Source organism: Phocoena phocoena, chromosome 13, assembly GCF_963924675.1.
Source record: "Phocoena phocoena chromosome 13, mPhoPho1.1, whole genome shotgun sequence".
NCBI classification, from domain to species: Eukaryota; Metazoa; Chordata; class Mammalia; order Artiodactyla; family Phocoenidae; genus Phocoena; species Phocoena phocoena.
This window is the reverse complement of record NC_089231.1, coordinates 75,391,441-75,417,912: the sequence shown is the minus strand read 5'-3', so window position 1 is coordinate 75,417,912 and position 26,472 is coordinate 75,391,441. Positions and strand designations below refer to the sequence as shown.

Sequence of the window (26,472 nt, the reverse complement as noted above, 5' to 3'; positions counted from 1 at the left end):
AGAGCTGATTTAAGTATCAGATATAACAGTTTAGAGTGAGAGAAAAATCAAGATCGTTCCTGAATGACTAACGCTTGGGAGCCCCTCTTTTAAGAAGCCACAAGGATGGTGAAGCCAGCCGGCCGGCTGGAGAGGCCGGCCATAATGAACCAGACAGCTGGTACCCGTAGGGGGCGCCCTTCCCAGCTCTGGGGCCACACTGTGTCCTGATGGACGCTCCTTCCCTCAGTGCCTGTGTCCTCCCATAAAATGGAGGAGAAACACAGAGAATTTGGCAGCCTTTTCATCCGGACACTCTTTAGCAAAAAAGCCACAGCCAGCCATGCATTTGCTACCAGAGCCCTACCTCCACTCCAGGAGATGCCCCTGGGTTGAGGGGCAGGAGCCCAGATGTCAGAGAGAGGAATGGGCAGCATGAGATACTAAGGTCAGACGACGGGAAGAACCTAGGTAGCGGGAGTTAGAAGACACCCGACAAGACTGGGTATTGCTTTAGCCAGAGCAGTTCAGAAAAGGAAAGCCTGGGGCAGGCGGGGGAAGACTCAGTGCCAGTGGGGACCGGCCAGGTCACACAAACGAGTGAAGTAACCCACCCAGGTCACCCAGTAGGCAACGGAGGGACCTGTGAGGAATCACTCAGTGGGCACCGTGTTGTGTGTGTGTGGGGGGGTGCCCCTCTGCTCAGCTCCAGCCAATTTTGCTCTTAGGAATGTGGCCCAGACCTTCTTGAGAAGCCCAGGCCTGGATTTTGACCTGAAGTCTGCAAATTGTGTAAGGCAAGGGAACGAGCCAGAGGACTGCACTTGGTCCCAGGGCCACCAGTGTCCAGCCTCCATGTGGAGCCAGCGGGCCTGGACCAAGAGACTGCGGGAGACTGGTGTCCTTCATGGCACAAGCACACATTAAGTGCCAGGACTGCCCCTCTGGCCCAGGGTCCCCTGGTGTGGCTGAGAAGAAAACTCGGGAGTATGGGGAAGAGGGAGGTGGGCTGGCCTGGGGGAGGGGATACTCACAGGCCCCCGACTGCAGGGTCAGGACCAAGAACAGGGGGCTGATGACCAGGTGCAGGCAGTTGAGGGGCCGCTTCCAGTTCCCATCCTCCTTGTCGGGGTCCATGACGGGAACAGTGAGGAGCAGCAGGAACTCCACGGGCAGCTGTCAAGTGTGGGAAGGCAGCGAGGCCTGTGCTCGGCTGGCCCCACCCTGAGCTCCGTTACTCAAGAACAGGCTGTTGCTAATAGAGCACCCGCTGTGTGCAGGCCCCCAAGTGCCTGGATTAGCCTCCTACTGCTGCTGTAACACGTTGCCGCACACCGAGGGCTAGTACAGCACCCCAACTGCTAATCCTGACAACGCTGTGAATAGGAAGTCTAATTTTCCTACCTTTCAGATAAAGAAACTGAGGCTCAGAGAGGTTAAGAAACTTTGCCAAAGCCACACAGAAGGGTATATGAAACCAGGATAGAGGGGCAGCTCTGACTAACCCCACACCTTGTGTTTTCAGCCGGTAACTAAACCACTGATAACACTTACGGAGTGCTTACTATATGCTAAGCACCAGTCAGCCTTTTACATATATTAGTTCATTAAATTGTCACAATCACTGTAGTAGGCTGGATATGGTTCCCAACTCTTCAGCCCCTTCCTGTAACAGAATTAAACACTCCCACACTTTGTCAAATGACTAGAGTCTGCAGAATATATTTCCCTGTCCCACTGATGTTGAACTTGGCCATGTCACTTGCTTTGGCCAGTGGGCTGTTGGTGAATGTGATGTGAACAGAGGCATGAAATGTGCTTGGAGAGTTTGCCTTGGCCTCTTCTGCCAAGAAAAGAGCACACTCCCACTGGCCCCAGAATGAGATGGGGGGCAGACCTGAACCACCAACCAGAGTCACCCTAGATGACTTATAGGCTCTTGAACAAGAATAAATATTGTCATCATAAGTTAATGAGATGTTGGGGGGTTGTTTGTTACACAGCACTGTTGCCGCAATAACTTACTAATATAACCACTCCAGAAGAAAGGTACTGTCATTATCCCCATTTTTCAGTGGAGATAACTGCAGCTCAGAAAGATGAAGTGAATTGCCCAAGGTCATGATGTAGCCAGAGCCACTGTGGGGTATAACTATAGTTTATTACCTACCCCTGGGTCTGAGAAGGCCTAAGAGGTATCCACGTTGGAGGGCTGTGAGGTGAGACCCCTGACGTTTTCGGTCTGGGTGGTGGAAGGCAGCTGCAGTTATGCCTCATGTAAACCAGCCTGGATACCCCTGCCCACATCGAGACCTCAGGAGACATTTAGCTCAGGGAAGCAGTGGGGATCAGAGGAGAGCAATCTCGGCCTCATTTGGACTCACTATGACCCACTCCCTCTCCGTCCCAGTTCCCTGCCCTCACCTGGTCAGGAGGGGTCCCCATCTCCTCTCTCTCTGTCCCTGAGAAGATGCTCTCATTCCTCCATGGGGGGAAGAGCCCCAGCTATGCTCCATGACTCAGTTTCCCTATCAAGTCCCAGCTCATCTATTTCCCCATCAAGTCCTCAGCAAAAGGCCGACCCTCCCCTCATTGCTCTGGAGAAGGTTGAGGGGCAACTGTCCTGTGCTGTCATGAAGCCAGGAGCCTGGCTCAGAGTTCCCCCTTACCTTGAACACCTTGAGGGCCCTCCAGTACACTGGCTTGGTCCTCCACTTCCTGTAATTCAGGGGGTTGAGCGCCTGCAACAGGATCTGAGCCGTGGTCTCCTGGTAGAAGAGCAGCGGCCGGTACTCCTCACCTGGGGGTGAAAGGTGGGAGGGGCAGCTGTCCATGGCTGGCTCAGCCTCCGGGAAACCCTCTTCCCTCCCCCTCCCACCAGTCCCCCCAACCCTTGGGAATAAGGAGAAGCCCAGGGCCTGGTAGGGGTGCAGGTAAACCCGGCCCAGAGCTTAGCCGAGGTGGGACCTGGATGGCCCCATCTCCCCACCTCTCCATCCCAGCCAGGCACAGGGCACTGGACTCACCGTAGTCATAGCTGTTGGCATTAGAAGACACCCGATCCTCCTCGGAACCTGACAGCATCTCTGTAGGAGAGAGGGGAGTTTCCCATGAGCCAACTGGGGCACCCAGACCCTCCACCACTGTTCTAGGGTAGAGCACCTCTGGGACAGGACAGTTTTCAGGGTGCAAGTGTCCAGGCCCTCTGTACTTTGGATTTCTCAGCAATCACCCTGCACGCTCAGAAATTCTTACAGATTGAGGAAGTCTAACTCACAAAACATTTTCAAATGTAATGAGGCAGCCATAATGCTAAATTGAATAAGGGTGTTTGAAGACATAATTGAAACACCTACTGACTTCAATTTTGTACCTTTCAGAATTTGGAACCCATCATATTTTTCTTTTCCAGCTGCAACTTTTCTCGGGAGTCCTTGGGAATGATTAGAGGACTGAGCCCTGTAAAGAAGGGCTTCCTAAAAGGAAAATGGACTTTCTCAAGTGAGGAGTGCTAGTCCTGATTCTGCCTCTGTGTGACTTTGGGCCCTTCTCCAGGTCTCATTTTCCCCTTCTGTTCCAGCCGGGAGGCCTATGATGGGTTTAAAAGACAGCACAGGGTAATATGTGCTGAACTCTGAAGGCTCAGTTGATAAAGAGGGCAGAAGAGGAAAAATCATGGTAGACTTCCTGTAGGAGGAGTCACCAGCACCTGTGTCAGGGCCCCAGGGATTTGAGAGGTAATGAGATAGAGTCTGGCCCTCTGGAAGCTCACAGTCCAACAGACGGAAATACAAGCAAATTAATAACAGAATGGAGAAATAAAGGCTGTGCTGGGGAGAGTCTGAAAGCTGTACAAGCCCAGAAGGGACACCTGGGGGTCTCTGCAGAGCTCCCTCCAGGCTGAGTCCTTAAGTCTTTCAGAAGGGCACACCAGGGAGAGGGGACAGCACACGCAAAGGCCCAGAGATAGCCAGACGGAGCACAGCGTCTTCAGGGACATGGGGGTAGCCCTGCACAGCTGGGCATGGAGTTTGGGGTATGAAATGAGTCTGGAGAAGAAAGCTGAGGCCCAGCACAAATGGCAGCAGATCCAGTGCAAGGTTCTCAGGCTCACACGCTGAAAGGGACCAAGTGAAACAGGCTGGGTGGCGGAATTCTGGTTTTCCAATCAGGTCTGCAACCAACCCACCTCCACGTGTTGGGGCTGACGACAGAGAGTGGTGGGGACTGGGGCAAACTGGGGACCCACACCTTGTCCCAAGAGGGAAGCCCCATTCAGTTCTAGGCCTTGTGCCAGGCAGGGATGGAGGACCAGATGGTCTCATGTTTCAAGAGAAGTCACAATTTATATCAAGTCTTTTCATTTTAAGGACTTCCCTGGTGGTCCAGTAGGTAAGGCTCCACGCTCCCAAGGCAGGGGCCCCAGGTTCGATCCCTGGTCTGGGAACTAGATCCCACATGCCACAACTAAGAGTTCGCATGCCGCAACTAAGAGTTCGCATGCTGCAACTAAGAGTGTGTGTGCTGCATCTAAGAGCCAGCACAGCTAAAAAAAATAAATATTTTAAAAATTAAGACAAAATCTTTTCATTTTAAATCTTGGCCTAATATTTTTTAAAAGAACACACTGGTCACACCACAAAAAACCAACACTTCTGTACAGAAGAGGTGGTCTGTAGGTTCCCAGTTGTGGCCTCTGGCATTGTGGGTAGGGGGATGGCTTTTGGGGTCTGAGGAACAAGGGTCAAGTCCTGGCTCTGCCCCTCTCCAGTACCTATGGCCTGGGAAGAATCTGACTTCCCTGTTTCCTCACCCAAAAAGACGCTAATACTACAGGCCCTATCTTACAGTCTTACTGAAAAGAATGAACTTGATAATTTAATAATTACTGACAATTATTGATAGTTTACTCAATAAATTGTATATATGTGTATGTATTTTGTATTTGTGTGTTGTATGTGTGCGCTATGTATATATTTGTACATGTGTGTCTTTGTATATGTGTGTGCATGTTTATATATGAACTTGTGTACATGTGTGGACTATGTGTATATGTATTTGTGCATGTGTATTTATGTGTGTTGTGTATGCCATATATGTATTTGTACACGTGTATTTGTGTGTATATTTGTGTAGTATATGTATTTGTGGATGTAGATGTGTTTGTAGATATGTGTGCGCATGTATTGCGTGTGGTACACGTATTTGAGTATGTGTGTGTGTTGAGCATGTATTTGTGTACATGTATGTAGCATGTACGTATATATATTGTACATGTGCGTGTACTTGGGAGTGTGTGCTATGCACGTATTTGTATATATGTGTGGGCTGTGTATGTGTATGTATTTGTGAATGTGTATTTATATATGTATATGTTGTGTATGTGCGTGTTGTGTATGTATTTGTGGACGTGTGTGTTTGCAGATACATGTGTGCAGGTATTTGCGTATATGGAAGCATCTGGATTTTACCCCGACGGTAGGGGGCGCATTCCTGGACGCGAGTGGTGGCAGCTTTTACGAAGATGTGCCCTGGCGACAGGCGGCAGCATGAAGAACTAGTGAACCTGGACAAGCAGGTGATGATGAGGTTTCACCAGCACAAGCAAAAGTGCAGAGGCGGGACCCTGGTCAAATGAGTAGAAAAAGTAGGAGATGGGCACTGGCAAAGGCCTCAAGAGACACAAGGCGGCAGTGAAGGGCAAGGAGGGCGCCAGGCCCACTGGTGCTCCCTTGGGGGCTCCATTCAGACCTTACCTGGAGTACCTGGCACGGAGTAGACCAAGGATCTCCTCCGCTGCCACTGGTAGATCCAGGTGCAGAGAACCACAGTGACCACGTAGAACACGTAGAAGCCCAGGTAACCTGCAGACAAGGGCACGCTGTCACCAAGTGGCATCCTGGCCACAGGGCCCAGAGAACAAGAGCTGCCAGTTCTGTCACTGGGGCCTGGTGGCGGTGGCTATCTGTGTAAGCCCAGCCCAGCACCAGTAGGCAAATGGCCATTTCCTGGGGCCCTGCCCCCTCCCCACCACCAATCTGGCAGTCAACGGTGGGTGTAACGCCTGGTATAGACAGTGGCCTCTAGGACACAATTCAAGTGCGAAGGGTCGGTGTCCTGCTCTGTGGCCTGGGAGGCTGAGCCCTGCAGACTTCATCACCTGAACTCTGGCTGCCCTGGGCCCACCCACGGAGCCCTGACAGCAAAACAGAAGGCAGTAGGGGAGGGTCTGGGGCACTTCTTCCCTGCTCCCTCCCTGCTGTGGTACCCTGTCTCCGGCAGGGACTGTGACCCTCCATAACTGTCACTCATGTTGGGTGGTCCCAGGTCTGGGCCTGTAGCCCTCAGCAGGCTCCAGGCACCCCATTCTCTGGCCCTTCAGGGGCTCCCACTGTTGCTGGTCCCTGGTGTCTCTGCATCTCAGCATCCCTTGTTGGCTTCCTTAACCCTCTGTAAATTGTCCCGCCATTCATGTCATTTGAACCATCTGGATGGAATGGACATGCTGCCGGGACCCTGACGGCCACAGTCAGCATCCTGGCTGTACTGCTTGTTAAAATCTGAAATTGTGAAAATTCAGAACATCACCCCGACTCTGCCCTGCCCTCTTTGGCTATCCGAACCACGAGTCCCCTTTTTTCGCTCAAGCCACCTTGAGTAGGGTTTCCAACATCTGGAACCAAAGGTGACTCTGTGCCCTGCTGACCACTCCCTCCTGTGCCCCCATGCCTCCCACGCATCAGCCCTGGGGTGACCCCGCACTGGTCCTGCGGCCGCTCACCCAGGGCCCATGCCAGCGTGACCCTGCCGCGGTAGAGTGCAGTGAAGATCAGAAACACGGCCACCATGTAGAAAATGATGTCCCTGAGGAAGGGCCTCGAGGCTGCTGTGAAGGGGTGCAGGATGGCGATGCCACCGGCCACCACGGTGGTAACCAGCACGCCTGCGCCTGGAGGAGAGGATGCCAAGCTTGGTCTACCCTGTGCCCCCTCCTGCTGCCCCACCCCACCCTAGCCGGGGCCTCTCGTACCAAACAGTGCCCCAAAGGCCAGGCCGGCTGTGCGCGGACCTGAGAAGGCCACCAGGGCGCTGAAGATATCCGGTGCCCCGTTCCCAAACGCCAGGAAGGTGACGCCATGGGGGGAGCGTGTCAAGGGGCCTCAGTGCAGGGGCCTTTCCTGGCCATGAGCTGCCACCCTGTCTCCCAGCCACCCGCCCTAACTGCCCTCCATCCCTCGGGGACAAAGGATACTGCCACATTGTGGGAAAGCTTGAGTGTGGTCGAAATGGCTGACAAGTTAGGGCAGAAACTATGGAGAAAAGGCAAACAGTGAGTGTTTCCACAATGAGTGGCTCCTGCCCCCATCCTTCCCCCAAGCCCAGGGTCACCCCAATGTCAACCTCCTGGGATTCCATTTTCCAATCTATAAGGTGGATATGAGCCCAAGGCCAAACTCACAACTTTGCCGCGGTGACTCCCAGAATCAGAAACAGGTAGAGCAGCCAAAAAGCCTGGGTTGGGGGGCCGGAAAGGGAAAAGGGCATTAAGTCCTGCCGGGGCCACCAGCCCCTCTCACCAGCTCCCCGGAGTGGGGCCTCACGTAGAGAGTGACGGCCAGAGGGAGGAGGTCGGGTGGGAAGTGGCAGAAGATGCCTTCGAGGTAGTCCAGGTAGCCCCCTTCACTGCGGCAGTCAGGGTTGGAGCGGACGAAATCACAGCGGTTAGAGGCATTCAGGCCACACACTTCTCGACACTGTGGGAAGGGAGGGGGGACATCAGGGCCCGACACCCTGTGGTTGACTGGCCCAGCCCTACCTCAGCAGTGAAGATAACCTCCTTCATCCTGGTCTCTAAGCCTCCCAAGGCCTCCAGGTGCCAGCTGCACACTTTAATTTTTAAAAATAAACTTGTGTTTGAAACTAACCCGAGTAGGTCCTGAATAGGTGTATTTAAAATGAAACAAAAAGAAACAATACATAAAGATTTCTAAATTCTCCCTTCTCATCCCTGCCCTCCATGATCCCGCCTCTCTCCAGATGTCCTACTATGATCAGTTTGAAGCAGACCCTTACAGACATTTCTCAGTTTAACGATATTTGTATATACATCCTAGTATACAGTTTATTTCATAGAAATGAGTCCATCCTGAAGCTCATTTCTGCAACTTAACTTCTACCACTTCACGTATGTGCCATGTATTGATATACTGACGCACACAATGATGAGGACAAAAGTCAAAACGTTCTGAGGGATTTCTACATGCCAGGAACAGTGCTAAGAGCTTAAAATGTACCTCACTTAATCTGCACCATGATCTTATGAGGAAGGTACTATTAACCTGCCCATTATACAGATAAGGAGACTAAGACAATATCCCAGGGCCCACTCAGTGGTAGAGACAGAGTTGGAAGCCAGGCAGTTTGAGGCTCTAGAATCCCCGTCCTTAACCATTACCACCCTCGCCACCCCCTGCCACTGTAGAGTCTTAGGATTTTCACATCATGGATGATACATAGTAGAGGTAACGTTTCCCTACTGACGGGCAGTTGAGTGTGCCTACTTTTTCATTATTACCAAAATCAACTTCCTTGCACATGACTCTGAGTACATGTGAGAATATTCTGTCAGGGAGAATTCTAGAAGTGAAAGTGCTGAGTCAGAGAGTATCCCAGTCTGAGTTCCTCCAGAAGCGACCCAGAGACAAGGATGTCTAAGTAAGCAGAATATTTGGGAGGTGTATAGAACACAAGCACCGAAAGCGAGGAGAGATTCAGGGATGGAAATGCAACCAGTGAAGGCTGGTTGAGATCGTTCCCACCATGGGCTGGTAATCCCAAGGGCAAGGGAGCTGGGGTATTTATACACCAACTCCTATCAGTCATCAGGTGAGCACTGCCAGGGAGGGAGGTGCTAGGTCCCCAGCACTTCTGGCCTACCATGCTTATGGGTGGTTCTGAAAAAAGATGCTGGGAACTCGAAGTCCACAGAAGCCCACCAAAATGGCAGAGTCCAAAGGATATGGGCGGGGTCCTGATAGTGTCTGCTGCAGAGGGAGAAACATCTCAAACATTTGATGGATTTTGCCAAAAGACCCTCCCTAAAGCTCTACTTAGACACACTCCCACCAGCAATGGGAAAGGAGTTTACACCTGCACCCCTACCGGGTTAGGGTGGCTGCCATAAGTCTGGTTCCAGCCAATGTAGTAGGAATCTCCCTGTTGTTAAGCTGCAAGTCCCGGAGGACGGTGAAGTGCTCTTTTCGTGTGTTAATGGCCATTTGTATTCCTTCTTTAAACGGCTAGTTTTTTCAATTTTTTCCTTCTTCTTATTGATTTATAGAAGCTCTTTATATAATGGATATTAGGCCTTTGTGAGGTTATGCATTTGCTTAGGCATTGCCTAGAAGCTCCCCCTTCTCAAACTTTATGTTCAAAAGCTTTGTCAGTACCACCTCACACACATTAGGATGGCTACTACACAAACCAAATGAGCAAAACCAGAAAATAACTAGCGTTAGGGAGGATGGGGAGAAATTGGAACCCTTGTGCAACTGTTGTGGGTGTAAAAATGGTGCAGCTGCTGTGGAAAACAGCACGGCAGTTCCCCTCCCAAATTAAAAATACAATCACCAGTACCAGGGATGTCATGTACAAGGTGATAACTATAGTTAACACTGCTGTATGGTATACATGAAAGTTGTTAAAGTATTTCCTAAGAGTTCTCATCACAAGGAAAAAAAAAACCTCTTTCTTTTCTATCTCTATGAGTTGATGGATGTTCACTAAACGTATTGTGGGCATCATTTCACAATATATGTTAAATCAGATCATTATGCTGTACACCTTAAACTTATATACAGTGCTGTAGGTCTGTATCTCAGTAAATCTGGAAAAAACCCCAGAATTACCATATGATCCAGCAAATCTACTTCTGGGTGTATGTCAAAAAGAACTGAAAGTCAGGTCTCAAAGAGACATTTGCACACCCATATTCACGGCAGCATGAGTCACAGTAGTCAAAAGGTTTAGAAGCAACCCAAGTGTCCATCAGTGGATGAATGGATAAGCAAAATGTGGCACATCCACACGATGGAATGTTATTCAGCCTTAAAAGAGAAGGAAATCCTGACGCAGGCCACAACATGGATGAACCTTGAAGACATCATGCTAAGTGAAATAAGCCAGTTGCAAAAAGACAAATACTGTGTATGTAATTCTCCTTATGTGAGGTAACTGGAATAGTCAAACTCATAGAGACAGAAAGCAGAATGGTGGCTGCCAGGGGCTGGGGGGAGGGGGAAATGGGGAGTTGTTTAACGAGGAGAGTTTCAGTTTTGCAAGATGAGAGAGCTCTGGAGGTGGACGGTGGTGATGGTTGCACAGTGTAAATGTTTTTAATGCCCCTGAACTGTACACTTAAAAATGGTTAAGATGGTGAATCTTAGGTTGTGTATGCTCTGTCAAATCACAGTTCCACCCCCTCCACAAGCCTTCTCTGAACTCCCACCAATGCCAAACTGGAGATGAGATTTCTTGTCCCTGAACCCTCAGGTCATCTCCTCATCCCTTGATTACTGGCTCTCTACAGAGGCCACACTGACCCACTGTACCTATTTCATGCACTGTTCCTTCTGCCTGGTACACCTCCCTCGAAAGACCACCACTCATTCATCCTCCAATTCTTAGACGTCTCTTCCAGGAAGCCTTCCCTGATCACCCCCAGCGTAGGGCAGATCCTCCAGTTATAAGTGCCCATCACCCTCGGTCTTCTCTTACAAAGCACTTCTCGTGTTTTGAAATCCCCAGTTATTTGTAGGATCACAGACTTGCTTTAATGTCTGTCCCTCCCACCAAAGTCTTGCACACAGTATGGTCTCATAATTGTTTTGCCACACATTGTGCTGGATCCCAACTCAGTCTTCAAAACAGACCTGGGGGCTTCCCTGGTGGCGCAGCGGTTGGGAGTCTGCCTGCTAATGCAGGGGACACGGGTTCGAGTCCTGGTCTGGGAGGATCCCGCATGCCGCGGAGCAACTAGGCCCGTGAGCCACAACTACTGAGCCTGCGCGTCTGGAGCCTGTGGTCAGCAACAAGAGAGGCCGCGATAGTGAGAGGCCCGCGCATCGCGATGAAGAGTGGCCCCCGCTTGCCACAACTAGAGAAAGCCCTCGCGCAGAAACGAAGACCCAACACAGCAAAAATAAATTAATTAATAAACTGCTGTGTAAGCCCCCAATATCTTCTAAAAAAAAAAAACAGACCTAGGAGGTTGGCACAATTGTTTCCACTTCACAGATGAGAAAACTGAGGCACAGAGAGGCAAAGTGACTTGCCCCAGGGCACACAGCCTACCAACTGCTAGCTGGTTTCAAACTCAGGTCTGCCTGAAAGTTACTAGCTGAAGCTCTTGGGGAAACAGCTCAACTGGGCAAGGGCAGCCTCCTCTTCCTGCCTTCTTCCCCACCTCCTGGTCTTCATGGTCAGCCAGGGAGGACGCAGGGAGATGGTCCCAGCCCAGCTCGTCTCCATCTCCCTGACAGCAGAGTGAGTCAGCAAGGCGGGTCCCCCAAATCTGGTCTCCAGAATCACATTTCTCTGCAGCCTACCTGCCCCTGTGCCCCAAGCTGGCCATTCCCTCCCTCGAAGCCCATCAGGACCTGAACCCAGCTCTGCCCAGGGGTGGTAGAGTTAAAGGAGCATTGCTCTGAGTCTGGGGTGGGTGACTTTTCAGACCATCTCATTCCCTTCTCATCCTCTTCCCTGAATCACTAAGGACACCCAGGGAATCCAGAGAGGGTCAAATATTTTCCCCTCTGTGAACAAGTTTCAAGGGCCAGGCTGGACAGGAAAGGGTTGCAAACTCAATGCCTTGGGGGCCGGGCAGATTATATAAATGTCTAAAACCACCGCGGCTGCTGGCAATGGTGGTGAGCTGGAGGGTGCATGCCCTGCTGAAAGGCATCCAAGTTATAAAATGAAAGAAAACCCCTCCCCACATTGCCCAAAAAACTGAAACCAAAACCAAAATCATAGCAGCTAGACAAGCCCGTGGGCCGTCAGTTTTCAATCCTATACCAGTAAGACTGGTATGGGAGACAGGGTCAGCTGAGAGGAAGAGCAGTCCTGGGTCTGAGACCCAGCTTTGCCACCAGCTGGCTGGGTGACCTTCAGCAGCCCCTTTAAGGGGTCTGGGCCTTGTTTTCCTCACCTACAGAGCGGTGTTCATCAAACCCACTCTGGCCGCTGGCATCTTGGTGCCACATATGTTTTGTTAAGTGCTTCTCCACACTCCCTTTATTACTGAATATCAGAATGCACACTATCAAAGTCCACGCTGGCTCCATTAAGAAGCCAAACAATTAAACAACTCCAATATTAAGGGGACAATTTAAAATCGTTTCCATTTTGTTAGTTGGGGCCCAACAAGAAAGGCTCGGGGGCTTCCCTGGTGGCGCAGGGGTTAAGAATCCGCCTGCCAATGCAGGGGACACAGGTTCGAGCCTTGGTTTGGGAAGATCCCACGTGCTGCAGAGCAACTAAGCCCGTGCGCCACAACTACTGAGCCTGTGCTCTAGAGCCCACGAGCCACAACTACTGAGCCCGCGCGCCACAACTACTGAAGCTCGCGTGCCTAGGGCCCGTGCTCCCCAACAAGAGAAGCCACTGCAATGAGAAGGCCGTGCACCGCAACGAAGAGTAGCCCCCACTCGCCGCAACTAGAGAAAGCCCAGGCGCAGCGACAAAGACCCAATACAGCCAAAAATAAATAAATAAAAATATTTTTAAAAACGAAGAAATTAACATTGGCACAATACCATTAATTAAACTATAGTAAGATTAAAAAAAAAAGGGCTCAGGTTTTCCCTACCTAGATGCCCTCTCCAAATGTTGTTACTTGCAGCCAGTGGCCCCTCCTTGTGCAGGTGCATGGGCAGTACGGGGATGGCTTGGGGGATGAGGGGGCTGGGAGGGACATGTGGAGTCACAAGCTCCTGGTTCATCCTCCCTGGCTGAACAGTGGTCCCTAAAGATGTCCAGGTCCTAATCCTCAGAGCCTGTGGATATGCGACCTTACATGGCAAAAGGGACTCTGGCAGGGGTGATTAAATTGAGGGTCTTGAGATGGGGGGACTGTCCAGAATTATCTGGAGGCCTTTAAATGTAATCACAAGGATTTTTTTTTAAGAGGGAGGTGGGAGTGTCGGAGTCACAGAAAGAGATGTGATGGAAGCATAGGTCAGAGAGTGAGACTGAGAGAGATGCTATGCTAGTGGCTTTGAAGATGAAGGAAGGGGCCACAAAATAAGGAAGGAATGCAGGAAGCTTCTAGAAGCTGGAAAAGGCAAGGCAATGGACCTTCCCCTGGAGCCTCCAGAAGGAACACGGTCCTGCCCACACCTTGATTTTAGTCCAGTGAAACCCATTTTGGGCTTTTGACCTCCAGATAACAAATGTGTGCTGTTTTAAGCCACTACATTTGTAATAATTTGTTACAGCAGCAACAGGAAACTCAAACACTCATCTAGAGTCAGTTAACTGCAGACACTAAAGAACTCTCAAAGACTTCTCACGTTCTTAACCTCATTTGATCAGCCCCCCAAAGAGGCACTGTAGATGTGACCTGGGGCTACAATTCCACTCTCCTACGTCCTGTAGCTACACCTCCTCCTATTTTCCCAACCCTGCAGCTGGACCCCAACACAGCAAGTTTTCAAAGGGGTGGAAAAAATCACAGGACTCTCACCAGGACCTTGTGACAACTGCTCAGCAAGGCTGGGTGGTACAATTTGAACCCAGGCTGGGTTCAAATTCTGCTTCCCTACTCATAGCTGTGCGACTTTGGACAACTCACGTAACTTCTCTGTGCCCCGTTCCCTCCTTTATAAAATGAGGCAGGGGTCGGCAAACTCTTTCTATAAAAGGCTAAACATTTTCCCCTCTGCAGGCCAGACAGTCTCTGTTGAAACCATTCCACTCTGCTTTGTCGTGTGAAAGTATCACCTGCAATAATAAACAGGCATGACTGTATTCCAATAAAACTGGACTTACGGACACTGAGGTTCAAATTTCACAAAGTTTTCATGTGTCACTTAATAGTGTTCTTTAAAAAAATTTTTTCAACCACTTGAAAATATAAAACCCATTCTCAGCTCCTGGACCACAAAACCCAGCAGTGGACCTGATTTGACCTGTGGGCTGAAGTTTGCCGACTCCTGAAATGAAGGATTAAATGCGTTAATCCATGTGCTTAGAACAGTGCCTGGTACACAGTCAGTGCTCAGTAAAACGAGCTTTGATCACTCTTTTTTTCTAGAGGGGAAAAATGAGACTAAACAGCTCCCTGCACCTGTTAGCTTGGGCCCCTCCGCCCCCCCGTAAGGGTCAGCCCCAAATGCCCAGCCTCAGTCAGATCTGTCCTAAGTGGAGATTTTTTTCCAGACCCTCCTCTTCCCCGAAAGGAGTGTCCTGGAACCACTGGGCCCTGGTGGTCTGATGCCAAACCTGTCCCTGGCCCTCTGAGGCCACACTTGGGCCAGCCCGGGCTTAGGGCATGGGGCACTGGGTGGCCCAGCAGAACCTTGTCTTCTACTTCCACTCCAAAAATCTTAATTTGGACCCCTTCCCAAAGCTGCTACCAGCATCTCACCGGATCGCTTTGCCAGCCTACTCTCTGCCTCCGCCCTTACAGTTGATTCTCCCACAGCAGCCAATGGGATCCTTGTAAAAACTGAAATCGGATCACGTCCCTCCTGTGTTCTAAATCCTACCATGGCTCCCGTCTTACCCCTAGGAATGGGCCAACTTCGCACAGCGGTCCAAACAGCCCCAGGCGATCCGGCCTCCATTACCTCTCCTGTCTCCTCTCTCATCCCTCACCCCCAGCTCACTGTTGCAGAGGCCTCTCAAAGTCTGTTTGTGACACGTCATTCTGCTCTTGCCTCAGGGCCTTTGCACTTGCTGTTCCCCCAGATCTTTGCAAAGCTTCAGGTCTCTGTCCTCAGAGAAGCCTTCCCTGACAGCCCGAGGCAGAGTGGCTACCCTTCTCCATCTCACTCCATCACATCCCACCCTGTTTTGTTCTCATCCCCCAGTGAAATCCTGTGGATTTACCTGTTGATTTGTTTCTCATCTGTGTCCCCCACTAGAGTATAAGCTCCATGAGGGCAGGAACCGAGCTTATCTGCTCCCTGGTTTACCCCTCACGTGTGGCACTGTTCCTGGCACGTAATAGGCGCTCAATAAATATTTGTTGAACGAGTGACTATGCAAAAGGACCTAGGTGAGGAGTGGGTGGCCTTTCCCAGCCTGCAAGCTGGCCAGACAGCAGCCAGCCAGAGGCTGGCGGGAATTTCAGGAGGGCAGCCACCTGTGTCAGTCTTGGGAGGCAAGTGAACCAGAGGGGAAGGGTCTGGATTCAGCATGAGGCAGCCACGAGTTCACATCCTGGCTCTGCTGCTTCCCTCGTGGCCAACTTCCCCTCCCTGAACCTCAACGTCCTCACCTACAGCACAGAGATAACCGTACCCGTCTCAGGGGTTTGGGTACAGGACTTGATGAGCTAGGCACATTGCTGGCCTAAGTGCTCAATAACTCAGAGAGATTATCTGACACAAGCCACAGTTAACCCCCATTTTCCTGCCCCCAAGAGGCAGCAATTTTATAACCACAGTAACCCATCTGTAGAATAGGCATAATTACCTGTCTGTCTGCCTCGAATCATGGGCATGAAGGCACTCTGCAGCCCCAGAAAGTTGGTGTGGGCGCTGAGCACCCTCAGCCGTCAGTTCAAGTGGGGAGGAGTTTGTTACTCCGTTTGTTCTCGTTTGCTCTCTCACTGAAGAGAATACAAAGAGAGAACTCCAGCCCCGTGCAGCAGGGGCTCATCTTGAGCAGCCTCCTGCCTTCAGATTTTCACTCTGGATCCACTGCGACCTCTCCTCCCCTTACAGACGTCAGAACAGAATGATGCAGGCTCCGTTTGGCCTGCCTCAACGGCCCAAACCTCCCTGCCTTGGGAGGAAGCCTCCTTGCCCTCACCAAGCGTCCCCACTGCTTCTCCCTCCATTCATACAAGCCAGTGGCACTACCATCCTCCTCCACCCCCCCCACTGCTAAGGCCAGAAATCTGGAGCCATCCTTGACGCCTCTCTTTCTTCCACCACCATGCCCCTCCATCTAAGCCATCAGCATACCCTGCTTGCTGTGCTCCAATACTTCCTCCAAATCCCACCACTTCTTTCCTATCTTCCACTACCACCATCACCTGGTGAGCTGCAGGAGCCTTCCCACTGTTCTCCCCGCTGCCACCCTCAATGCTCTCAATCCATTTTCCCCAGAGAAGCCAAAGACATCCCTTGAAGAAATAAATCAGATCCTGACATCCCCCTGCTTAATACCTTCCACTGGCTCCCCACTGTCATAAAACAAATCCCACCTCTTAGCCTCAGCCTATAAGGCCTTTTGTAATCTGACCACCACTACATCTCCATCCCCATTCTTAACACTCTCCCCCTCACTCACCCTGTTCCAGCCACTCTGGCCTCCTCACAGCTCCAGAAACTGACTAAGTTTGTCCCTGCTTCAGGGCCTTTGCACGTGCCTTTCTCTCCACTTGGAATGATCTTCCTTCTGATGTCTGTATAAGTGTGTATAAGTGGCTTCCTTTCTCCATTCAGGGCTTGGCTCAAAGGTCCCTTCCTCACAGAGGCCATCTGTGACCCCCCCAAGCTGAAATAGTTGGAAATACTCCTTCTTCCTCACAGCCCCCACCCCCCAATATCACTTTATCCCATTATCTGCTGAGCACATAGCATCTTACCACCTGAAATTTACATGCTTACTTCTTTATCCACCCTCCTAAGAGACTGCTGGCTCCATGAGGGCAGGGATTTTTGTCTACAGTATACGTGCCCTGGCATATCCCAAGGTTTAGCTCACATCTACTGCTACACAGTAGATGCTCAATACATACTTGATTGGCTGAATACACCCCCACCTGATGCCAGTTTCCCGCCTGGACACTCACGTCTACCACGGGGCTCTGGTTCACACCCGAGGCTGGAAACTGGGAGCTGATGCGGGTCCCTGCAGATGGGCCCCCGGCCCCCGACACGGTGTCCACCATCAGCAGCACACAGAGCCAGCTGAGCACCCAGTACAGATTCAGCAGGCCTCTGGCCACCAGCGCCCAAGGGGCCTGGCCCTCACTCTCCGCTTCCCCTTCTGTCATGTTTCAGTTCCAAACAGCTGGCACCTCTAGTGGCCTGTAGGGTAGGGGTGAGAAAGACGAACAGTGTCACTGAAGACTGCAGGACCCAACAGGAAGGGCCTGAAAACTTTTTCAGCTGAAGAACTGCCCCTCCTCCTCCCCACACCAACGGAAAGCCCAGGTAGGAGCCCACATTCCTGATGGGCCTGACTCATTTAGCCTGCAGATTAGATAGCCCTTCTTCCTGAACCCCCAGTAGTGTTCCCATGGAAACCCAGGCTAATAACTCCTCTGATGGGGAAATCAAGGCCCAGGAGGAAGTGAATTGCTCAAAGTCACACAGCCTGTCAGCAGCAGAGCTGGGCTGGACTTTAGCATCTGTCTTTTTCCCTCAACACCAGGGAAAAACCAGCTCTGTTTTTCTTCCAAAGAAATTAAACTGGAAAGAAAAAAAGAAGTCCCCGGCACACTAATTTTCTTCTTTGGCTCTTCCACATGTTGTAGTTGAGCATGTTTTGTTTTGCCTTCAGGAAAAGCAAAGCCCAGAAAACAACAAAGTCCAGATTTACCAACGTTTATCGGTAAATCTTTGCTCAATGTCCTGGCAGGGGCAGGAGGGGGAGGACGCGGCTCTGGGGGAAGGAAAGGGGGCACAAGGGCCTGTCTCAGCATTCTTTCCTCACCTGTTGACAGGCCCTGCCCTCCTGCTGTTCTCTGTACCTGCACTTGGCACTGACTTGGAACGGGACACTCCAGGTTTGCAATATAATCTCAGCCACGAACGAGCTGTGCGGCCTTGGGGAGGTCACTTCATGTCTCTGAGCCTCTGATTCCTCATCTGTAAAATGAAGACAAATGCTGGAGCATCAGAGCAAACGATAAGGGCTTAATTAGGGCTCGCGCCTCAGGTGTTCCCAACTTGAGGATCAGCACGTGTCTCCTATTTATTGGCCGCCGATTTCTTGCACTCATTCACAAGGGAGCATTTATGGAGCGCTTCACCTGTGCCTGTCCGAAGTCAGGAGTTCAGACGCTCAGATCTGCACACCCGACAGGAAGGGGCAGGGGCAGGGGCAGGAAACTGGGGCAGTAATCACTTTTGCGGCCGCACTTTCTAGGTGCCAGACCACGGGAACGTCAATGTGCTCCGTTTCCCAATCCGGGCGGATGTTGAGAAGCTGAACTCCAGGCGCCAGTCCTCCCGCGGCGCCCAGGCGGGCGGGGAGGTTCCTCTTACCTCGCGAGGAGCCTCGGACCAGCAAACTCCGCACCTCGACCCCGCCGGGCTTCGCAGCCTTTCCAGTCCCTGCCCACCGGCCCGAGCCGCCCGAACTTCTGCTCCTGAAGCCGAGAGCCTGGGGTTCCCGCCTGCGGCAGCGTCCGAGTCACACCCAGCCGCTCAGCCCTGCTTCGGCCCCCAGTTACCCGGCGCCGGCCTCGCCCCTTATACAACCCGCCCAGAGGACACGCCCCCAAGGGCTCGTCCCGCCTCTTCCCTTAAAGGCACAGGCTCCCTCGAGGTCTGTCGGTTCTGTTTTCGCCGCTAAAGCAGAAGCTGAGATGAAACCTGGTGGGTATAAACAGTAGGAGGCCGGAGAGGTACATTGTAGGGTGAAACTAGAGGGTTCTATTCCCGAGGGACGGGTGGGTGAGACGGCGTCAAAATGCTTCTGGTAATCGGTGGTGATAAGAAGTATTTGAGGGGCTTCCCTGGTGGCTCAGTGGTTGAGAGTCCGCCTTCCGATGCAGGGGACGCGGGTTCGTGCCCCGGTCCGGGAGGATCCCACATACCGCTGGAGCGGCTGGGCCCGTGAGCCATGGCCGCTGAGCCTGCGCGTCCGGAGCCTGTGCTCCGCAACGGGAGAGGCCACAACAGTGAGAGGCCCGGGTACCGCAAAAAAAAAAAAAAAAATAGTATTTGAGAAGATCCCAGGCAGGGAACGCTCCGCCTTACACACAAAAACTCTGGCTGTGCTGCCTCCCTTTGAGAGATCTCCTAACTGGGTTCAGCATTTCCTTCTAGCAGGGTGGCTTTTAAAAGAAGAATATGGCAGGGAATTCCCCGGCAGTCCGGTGGTGAGGACTCCGAGCTTCCACTGCAGGGCCCACGGGTTCGATCTCTGGTTGGGGAATTACGGTCCCGCAAGCCGCGCAGTGGGGCTGAAAAAGAAAAAAAGAAGAAGATGGCAAATAAGTCAAAACAGGGGAGTTAGTCGATCTACTCGCCCTGACGGATATAGCGCCGCCCCCTCCCCCAGTTTCCTAGCCTCCGGGGGAAGTTCTGGTCGCCTCCGTCTTTCCTTCTGTTGGGGTGGGGAGGGCACCGAGGCTGGCACTGGGGATGTTGAGGCTGAGGTCACACTCCTCCTCCTCCAGCAGCCCCGCCCCCACTTCCACAGTTTGCACGCATCTAATCCCACCACCTCCCTCTCTCAAAGTCCGTCCTGCTTCCTCATCACCTTCAGCACCGAGGCCTAGCTCTGAGCCCTCTGAAGGGCGATCGAGGCCCTTTAGCGTCCAGTCCTAGCGCACCTTTCCGACTTCATCTTCATCTTTTGTCCCCACTCTAGGCCCGGAAGCGGGGGACTTACACATGGCCACACCGCTGCTCCTTCTGAGCCCCTTGCCTGGGATGTCAGGCCTTGTTTTTGTTTTTTTTTTTTTTTTTGCTGTACGCGGGCCTGTCACTGCTGTCACCATTGTGGAGCACAGGCTCCGGACGCGCAGGCTCAGCGGCCATGGCTCACGGGCCCAGCCGCTCCGCGGCATGTGGGATCTTCCCGGACCGGGGCACGAACCCGCGTCCCCTGCATCGGAAGGCGGACTCTCAACCACTGCGCCACCAGGGAAGTCCCAGCCCTTCCTTTTTCTACCTGACAAACTCTTATTACTCATGTGCCAGGCCCAGCTCAAATGCTACCATCTCTGGGTGGTCTTCCACCCTCCTCCCTGCCAGCCCCCGCCTTCCTTACCTTCCGAGCACTCTAGTTGCCCACCCTAGAGAGGACAACTGTGGTCTCTGTGGTGACCACCAACCCTGTGGTCTAGAGCACGGTATCTTTGGAATCTCGGCACATGGATCACAGTGATTATTGCAGAGTAGAGCCGTGTAGATCACAGTGAGTGTCCGCGTGCTTTAACAGCCCTGTGGGGTGAGGGCTACTGAGATCCCCATTTCACAGAGAAGGGAAATCGAGGTTCAAGGAGATGAAGCGACCTGTCCCCAGGACACCCACCGGGAAGTGGCAAAGATTTGCACCTAGGTCTGTGTGACCCCAAGTGAGTCCCCTTCACCACCATGGGCTGAGTGTCCTACATCACTCAGAGGTAAGGCTGGATCTGTCTGACATTCAGCCTCCCTATTCAGAAGGCCCACAGCCTGGGTGATGTCAACTGAAAAAAATGCACAACAGTTGAGTTTTGGTTTTATTGGGACCTCACTGAGGACTATAGTCAGAGAGACAGCATCTCAGAAAGCTCAGAGGGACTGCTCCAAAGAGGTCAGGGAGAAGCCAGTATATATATAAATTTTTTGGCTGGGAAATACATGTAGTCAAGCATACATCTCCATAAAAGATTACTGCTAATCACTAAAATCAGACGTCTCAAGTTAATGATTTTAGTGCTTTTCTATGGATGGGAAGATGCAAGGGTCTGGGGTCATGAAATCCTTCCCTAGATATGCATGTTGACCGTCTAGAGGCCATATATCCAAAACACAGAATACTTCCTCCTGTTTTTCTCCATCCTGAATTCCCTTCAGGGTATACTGGAGGAGGGCAACTATAGCAGCTGATGACTAGATCCTTGTAGAACTGGAATGAGGCAACATTTTTTCTTTACAACTTAAAAATAATAAAATGGACAAACAAATGCCCTCCATTCAGGTTAAAAAACAGAGCTATCAGTACCTTAGGGGTCCCTTAAATCACCATCAACCTGCTGACTGTGTAAATCACTCCATCACTATAAGTGTAAAACTTAGTTTTATATATGTATTTATTCACACATATAATGTATCCTCTATAAGATAATATTTATATATAATACACATAATAAATACATTATAATGTATAAAATGTTATAATCTATGATATATATTATATATGATTATATATACTATAGATTATATAGTATATATAATCTATATAGATTTTACATACCTATTTATATAGCTTTACCACTATACAAGTATTCCTAAGCAATGACATTTGTTTTGCCTGTCTTTGAAGTTTATATAAATCAGGGCTTCCCTGGTGGCACAGTGGTTAAGAATCTGCCTGCCGATACAGGGGACATGGGTTCAATCCCTGGCCTGGGAAGATCCCACATGCCGCGGAGCAACTAAGCCCGCGAGCCACAACTACTGAGCCCGCGAGCCACAACTACTGAGCCCGTGTGCCACAACTACCGAGCCTGCGCTCTACAGCCCGCGAGCCACAGCAAGAGAAGCCACCGCAATGAGAAGCCTGCGCACGGCAACGAAGAGTAGCCCCTGCTCGCCACAACTAGGGAAATCCCCCAGGCAGCAACGAAGACCCAACGCAGCCAAAAATTAAAAAAAAAAAGTTTATGTAAATCAAATAGTGCTTTCTCTATTCTTATGTGACTCGCTTCTTTCTCGCACCATCCTGTTCGTGAGCTTCAACCCTGTCGTCTGTGTGGCGGCAGTTGGTGCGTTTTCCGTGCTGTGTAATGAACAGTTCATGGCAGGACTACGTCAACGTTTATCTATCCATTTTTCTGTTGATGGATATATATGTGTTGTTACCAGGTTTTTGCTACTGATGGCATCTTTTTACACATCTTCTGGTGCACTTGTAAAATAATTTTTCTAGGGCATTGAGTCGGTCACTGTTCAACCAGAGAAACAACCTCAGTAGGAGACCCACGTTAAAAGGTCTGTCATGGCTTCCCTGGTGGCGCAGTGGTTGAGAGTCCGCCTGCCGATGCAGGGGACACGGGTTCATGCCCCGGTCCGGGAAGATCCCACATGCCGCGGAGCGGCTGGGCCCATGAGCCATGGCCGCTGAGCCTGCGTGTCCGGAGCCTGTGCTCTGCAATGGGAGAGGCCACAACAGTGAGAAGCCTGCATACTGCAAAAAAAAAAAAAAAAAAGGTCTATCGCAAGGAATCGATTTATGGACTGTGGAGGCTGGCTAGGCAAGTCTGAAATTCACAGGATGGGCTGGTTGGAAACTCGGGGGTACCAGCCATCCACAGGCAGAACTGCTTCTTCCAGGAAGACTCAGCTCTGCATATAAGGCCTTTCAACCAATTGGATCAGGCCCACCCAGATGATCTAGAATAGTCTCCCTTACATAAAATCAACTGATTATGGACTTTAATCACACCTACAAAATCCCTTCACAGCAACATCTAGCTTAGTGCTTTTTTTAAAAAAATAAATTTATTTATTTTTGGCTGCATTGGGTCTTCGTTGCTGCACGTGGGCTTTCTCTAGTTGTGGCGAGCCGGAGCTACTCTTCATTGCGGTTACACGGGCTTCTCCTTGAGGTGCCTTCTCTTGTTGTGGCTCGTGGGCTCTAGAGCGTGGGCTCAGTAGTTGTGGCGCATGGGCTTAGTTACTCCCCATGTGGGATCTTCCTGGACCAGGGCTCGAACCCGTGTCCCCTGCATTGGCAGGTGGATTCTTAACCACGGCGCCACCAGGGAAGTCCCTAGCTTAGCGCTTATTGAATAACTGGGGACTGTAGCCCAGCCAAGTTGACACATAACACTGACCTTCACAGTTATAAACCCGGGAGTGGGATTGAAACAAAAGGAGTCACAAGTGTGCATCTTTATACATAATATCATTTCATTTGTCACAGGTGTGTCTTTCCTTTCTTATTGGAAGGACAGAAAGAAAAGTTTGTTAAACTCTGAAAATCAATAAAATAATGAAATTAACTCTGCCCTCTACCCCCTTCTAAGGACCCACCACACGCTAACCCTGTCCCTGCCCTGACTCAGATAATTAAAGTTAAGAGCAGGTGTGTGCAAATACACACATACAAGAATTCTAACTTGGATTTCATGTCACTTTTGTAAAAAGTAGGCTCGCATCGTTGACGTTGTTCTGTAACTTGCATTTTTTAAAATTAATAATGCTTTATGGGATCCTCTCATGCTGGTACATTTAAGTGTAAAATCATTCATTATAATAGTTGTTTGATATTCTGTGGGATGAGGGAAGGTGCCATAACTTTGCAAACACTCCCACGTAGGTGGGTACTTGCTGTGTTTCTGGGTTTTGCCCCTTGCAAACAATGCTCCATACACATCCTTGAAGACATTTACCTTTGGTGCAGATGCTTTTATTTCTGTAGGACAGAATCCTGAAAGTGGAAGGCAGATCAACAGGCATGCATATTTCAAATGTCAACAGCTGTAGCAGATCCCTTCCTTAAGAAGCTGTAGCAAGCCACACTCCCACCAGCAATGTCCTATCAGGGAGTATCCATTTCCCTGCCTTCTCACCAGCACTGTTTTTTTTTTTCAACATCTTTATTGGAGTGTAAGTGCTTTACAATGTTGTATTCGTTTCTGCTGTACAACAAAGTGAATCAGCTATACGTATATCCCCATATCCCCTCCCACTTGCGTCTCCCTCCCACCCTCCCTATCCCGCCCCTCTAGGTGGTCACAAAGCACCCAGCTGACCTACCTCCTTGTGCTGTTGTCCTCAAGCCCATTCTCTACGTCTGTCTTTATTCCTGTCCTGCCCCTAGGTTCGTCAGAACCATTTTTCTTTTTTTAGATTCCATATATATGTGTTAGCATTCGGTATTTGTTTTTCTCTTTCTGAGTGACTTCACTCTGTATGGCAGACTCTAGGTCCATCCACCTCACTACAAATAACTCAATTTCGTTTCTTTTTATGGCTGAGTAATATTCCATTGTATGTATGTGCCACATCTTCTTTATCCATTCATCTGTCGATGGACACTTCGGTTGCTTCCATGTCCTGGCTATTGTAAATAGTGCTGCAATGAACATTGTGGTACATGACTCTTTTTGAATTACGGTTTTCTCTGGATATATGTCCTGTAGTGGGATTGACCAGCACTGATTTTTTAACAGTTGGGTTACTTCTTACCAACACAATGGGTAAAAAAATACTTTCTCATCATTGCTTTGATCTGTAGTTTTCCCTGTTGGCAAAGCTGACAAGTTCCCATCAGCTTAGTAACTATTTGCATTTTCTTCTCCGTGAACTGTCAGCTCATTCTTTGAGTATTCTTCTATGGGGCCGTTGCCATTGTGCCATTAGCAAAATTAAGTCAGTTTTGGTAGGACTCTGAACATTAACGCATTTCCCATTTGGGGGCCCCCATAGGCAGCAGATAAGAATTAGGTCTTTGGATCAGCGAGATCCATGTCCCCTGCTCACTTGAGTTTGTTCCTGGGGGAAGTTATCTCTCTTCTTGGACTCCAGTTTTCTGTCTTCAAAATGTGGTTAAGGGTTTCCTGGCACTCTTAGGGTTGTTGATTTAAGGAGAAAGATTTAAGGAGAAAACGCATGTCATGTGCCCGGCAAGTGGATGTCAGATGTCGTTATAAGGGGTCAAGTCTACAGGAACGTGGAATTGCTCGGTGGTCACATGCAGCACACCTGGGGTGCTTTGTCAGCAGTAGCCACAGGGGGTCACATGACCCTTAGAGAGGATCAAAGGCTGTGCACTGGGACAATGCTGTCACAGCAGAAGGACCTGCTTCTTGCTGACTGGGCCATCCCTGAGTAGGGCCTAGGTACTCTCTGCCCGGGAGCCCCATTCTCTTGAATGATGGAGACCTCAAAAACTGGCTGGAACAGGGTAGCCTCTAGACAGGGGCCCTCGTTGGGTGGGGGGAGAGGAGAGCACAGGCCAGGATCCTGAGTATGTAAGATCTGCCCCTTTGCCGGGGGACCCATGCAAGCTCCCGTGTCTTCCTGGCTTCCGTAGTGCCTGGCACTGCACACAATCCTCTTAACAAGGCCAAATGATGCAAATGATTATTATCCCATTTTTACTGGGACTCAGAGAGGTGAGGTCACTTCCCCAAGATCACGCAGCCAGCAAATGATGGAGCTTGGATTTGAACCCAAGTCTGTCTGAACCCCCAACTCCATGCTCCAAGCCATTACCCCTCACAGTCTGGCTAATGAGGAATGGGACTGCCCTCGCTTCCAGTGGGTCAGTCCACAGAGAGCACATGGACCAAATGCCAATGGGAAGTGTCACCCAGAGTTCTCCATGGAGCGGCTTTAGACAAGCACAGCGTGCTTAGAAGGCATTAATGCTAAAAAGTAACATTAACTGAGTGTTGTTTCAGGTGCTGTGCAAGGGTCTGATTTAATCTCCTGGCAGCCCTATGAGGTGGTAGCTCCTGTTCTTGGCCCCTTTATAGAGATGAAAAAACTGAGGCACAGAATGGCACATCAGTTTGGCCAAAGATCCCCAGGGAGTGAGGGTTGGAGTGGGGACAAAGGGCCAAATCTGTCGGCACTACCTTTCTGAGGGCGGCGAGAAATGTCATCATAATTGGGAAAATAGTTTGGAATTGGTGGAGTGTGCCCTCTGGTGGTGGCCACAAGGGGCAGCGTCCACAGCGCTGCGGAACTTAGTCCAAATCCCCGTTTTGACATTTCCTGGTTGTGTGACCTGGGCAAATCTCTCCACCTGCTTGTACCTCAGTTTCCCCACCTGTAAAATGCGGGTAGTAATAGTGGGGACTTCTTGGGTAGCTGTGAGGATTCCGTAATAGAAAGTGTTCACAGGTTATGATTGACAATGACGGTTACTAATGCCAAGGGAGTGTCCCTTTCCAGAGATGGGAAGGGAACTAGCGTGACCACTCTTGTCCAGCTCACCAAGGGCATGGGGAGTGGTGGAAGAGCACCCTCAAAGCTTTAGAAAGTTACTTTGGGGCAAATCAAGGACATCCCATTATCTCAAGCAACTCTCTTCACTGGCCTCCTTTATGTTTTTCCAAGACCACAACCGCCAGGACGTGTCAGAGCAGCCCAGTCTGCCTCTCCCATCATGGCTGTGACCACTTACCACATCTTGGCCCATCTCCCCCAAACCCTGTCTTTCTCATGCCCTTCACTCCCCAGCTCAGAAACCACCCATGGCTCTCCGAGGCTCCCAGAGCTCACCGTCCACCGTCTACCTTCAACCTACTCTTCCGAGCTACCTCCCACTCTCATCCTCCGTTCACAGCGAGTCCACAAGCACACGCTCTGCAGGTGCCGAGCTCTGAGCCAGGCTCGGGGCAGGGAGAAAGCTGAAGATGGG

At 50.7% G+C, this 26,472-nt stretch overlaps 1 protein-coding gene across 1 annotated transcript in view; it reads right to left on the bottom strand.

The window, feature by feature from the left end:
- Positions 1–17,155, bottom strand: part of SLC8B1 (solute carrier family 8 member B1) — a 28,582-nt gene extending 11,427 nt beyond the window's left edge. The window contains exons 1-10 of the mRNA XM_065890152.1: positions 17,006–17,155; positions 7,581–7,733; positions 7,439–7,491; positions 7,233–7,289; positions 7,010–7,116; positions 6,761–6,928; positions 5,736–5,843; positions 3,006–3,065; positions 2,649–2,779; positions 1,014–1,155 (exon numbers count right to left, since the gene is read on the bottom strand). Coding sequence (XP_065746224.1) covers positions 1,014–1,155; positions 2,649–2,779; positions 3,006–3,065; positions 5,736–5,843; positions 6,761–6,928; positions 7,010–7,116; positions 7,233–7,289; positions 7,439–7,491; positions 7,581–7,733; positions 17,006–17,104 — 1,078 coding nt within the window. The 5' untranslated portion in view covers positions 17,105–17,155. The remainder of the gene's footprint in view (positions 1–1,013; positions 1,156–2,648; positions 2,780–3,005; positions 3,066–5,735; positions 5,844–6,760; positions 6,929–7,009; positions 7,117–7,232; positions 7,290–7,438; positions 7,492–7,580; positions 7,734–17,005) is intronic.
- Positions 17,156–26,472: the final 9,317 nt, after the last annotated feature.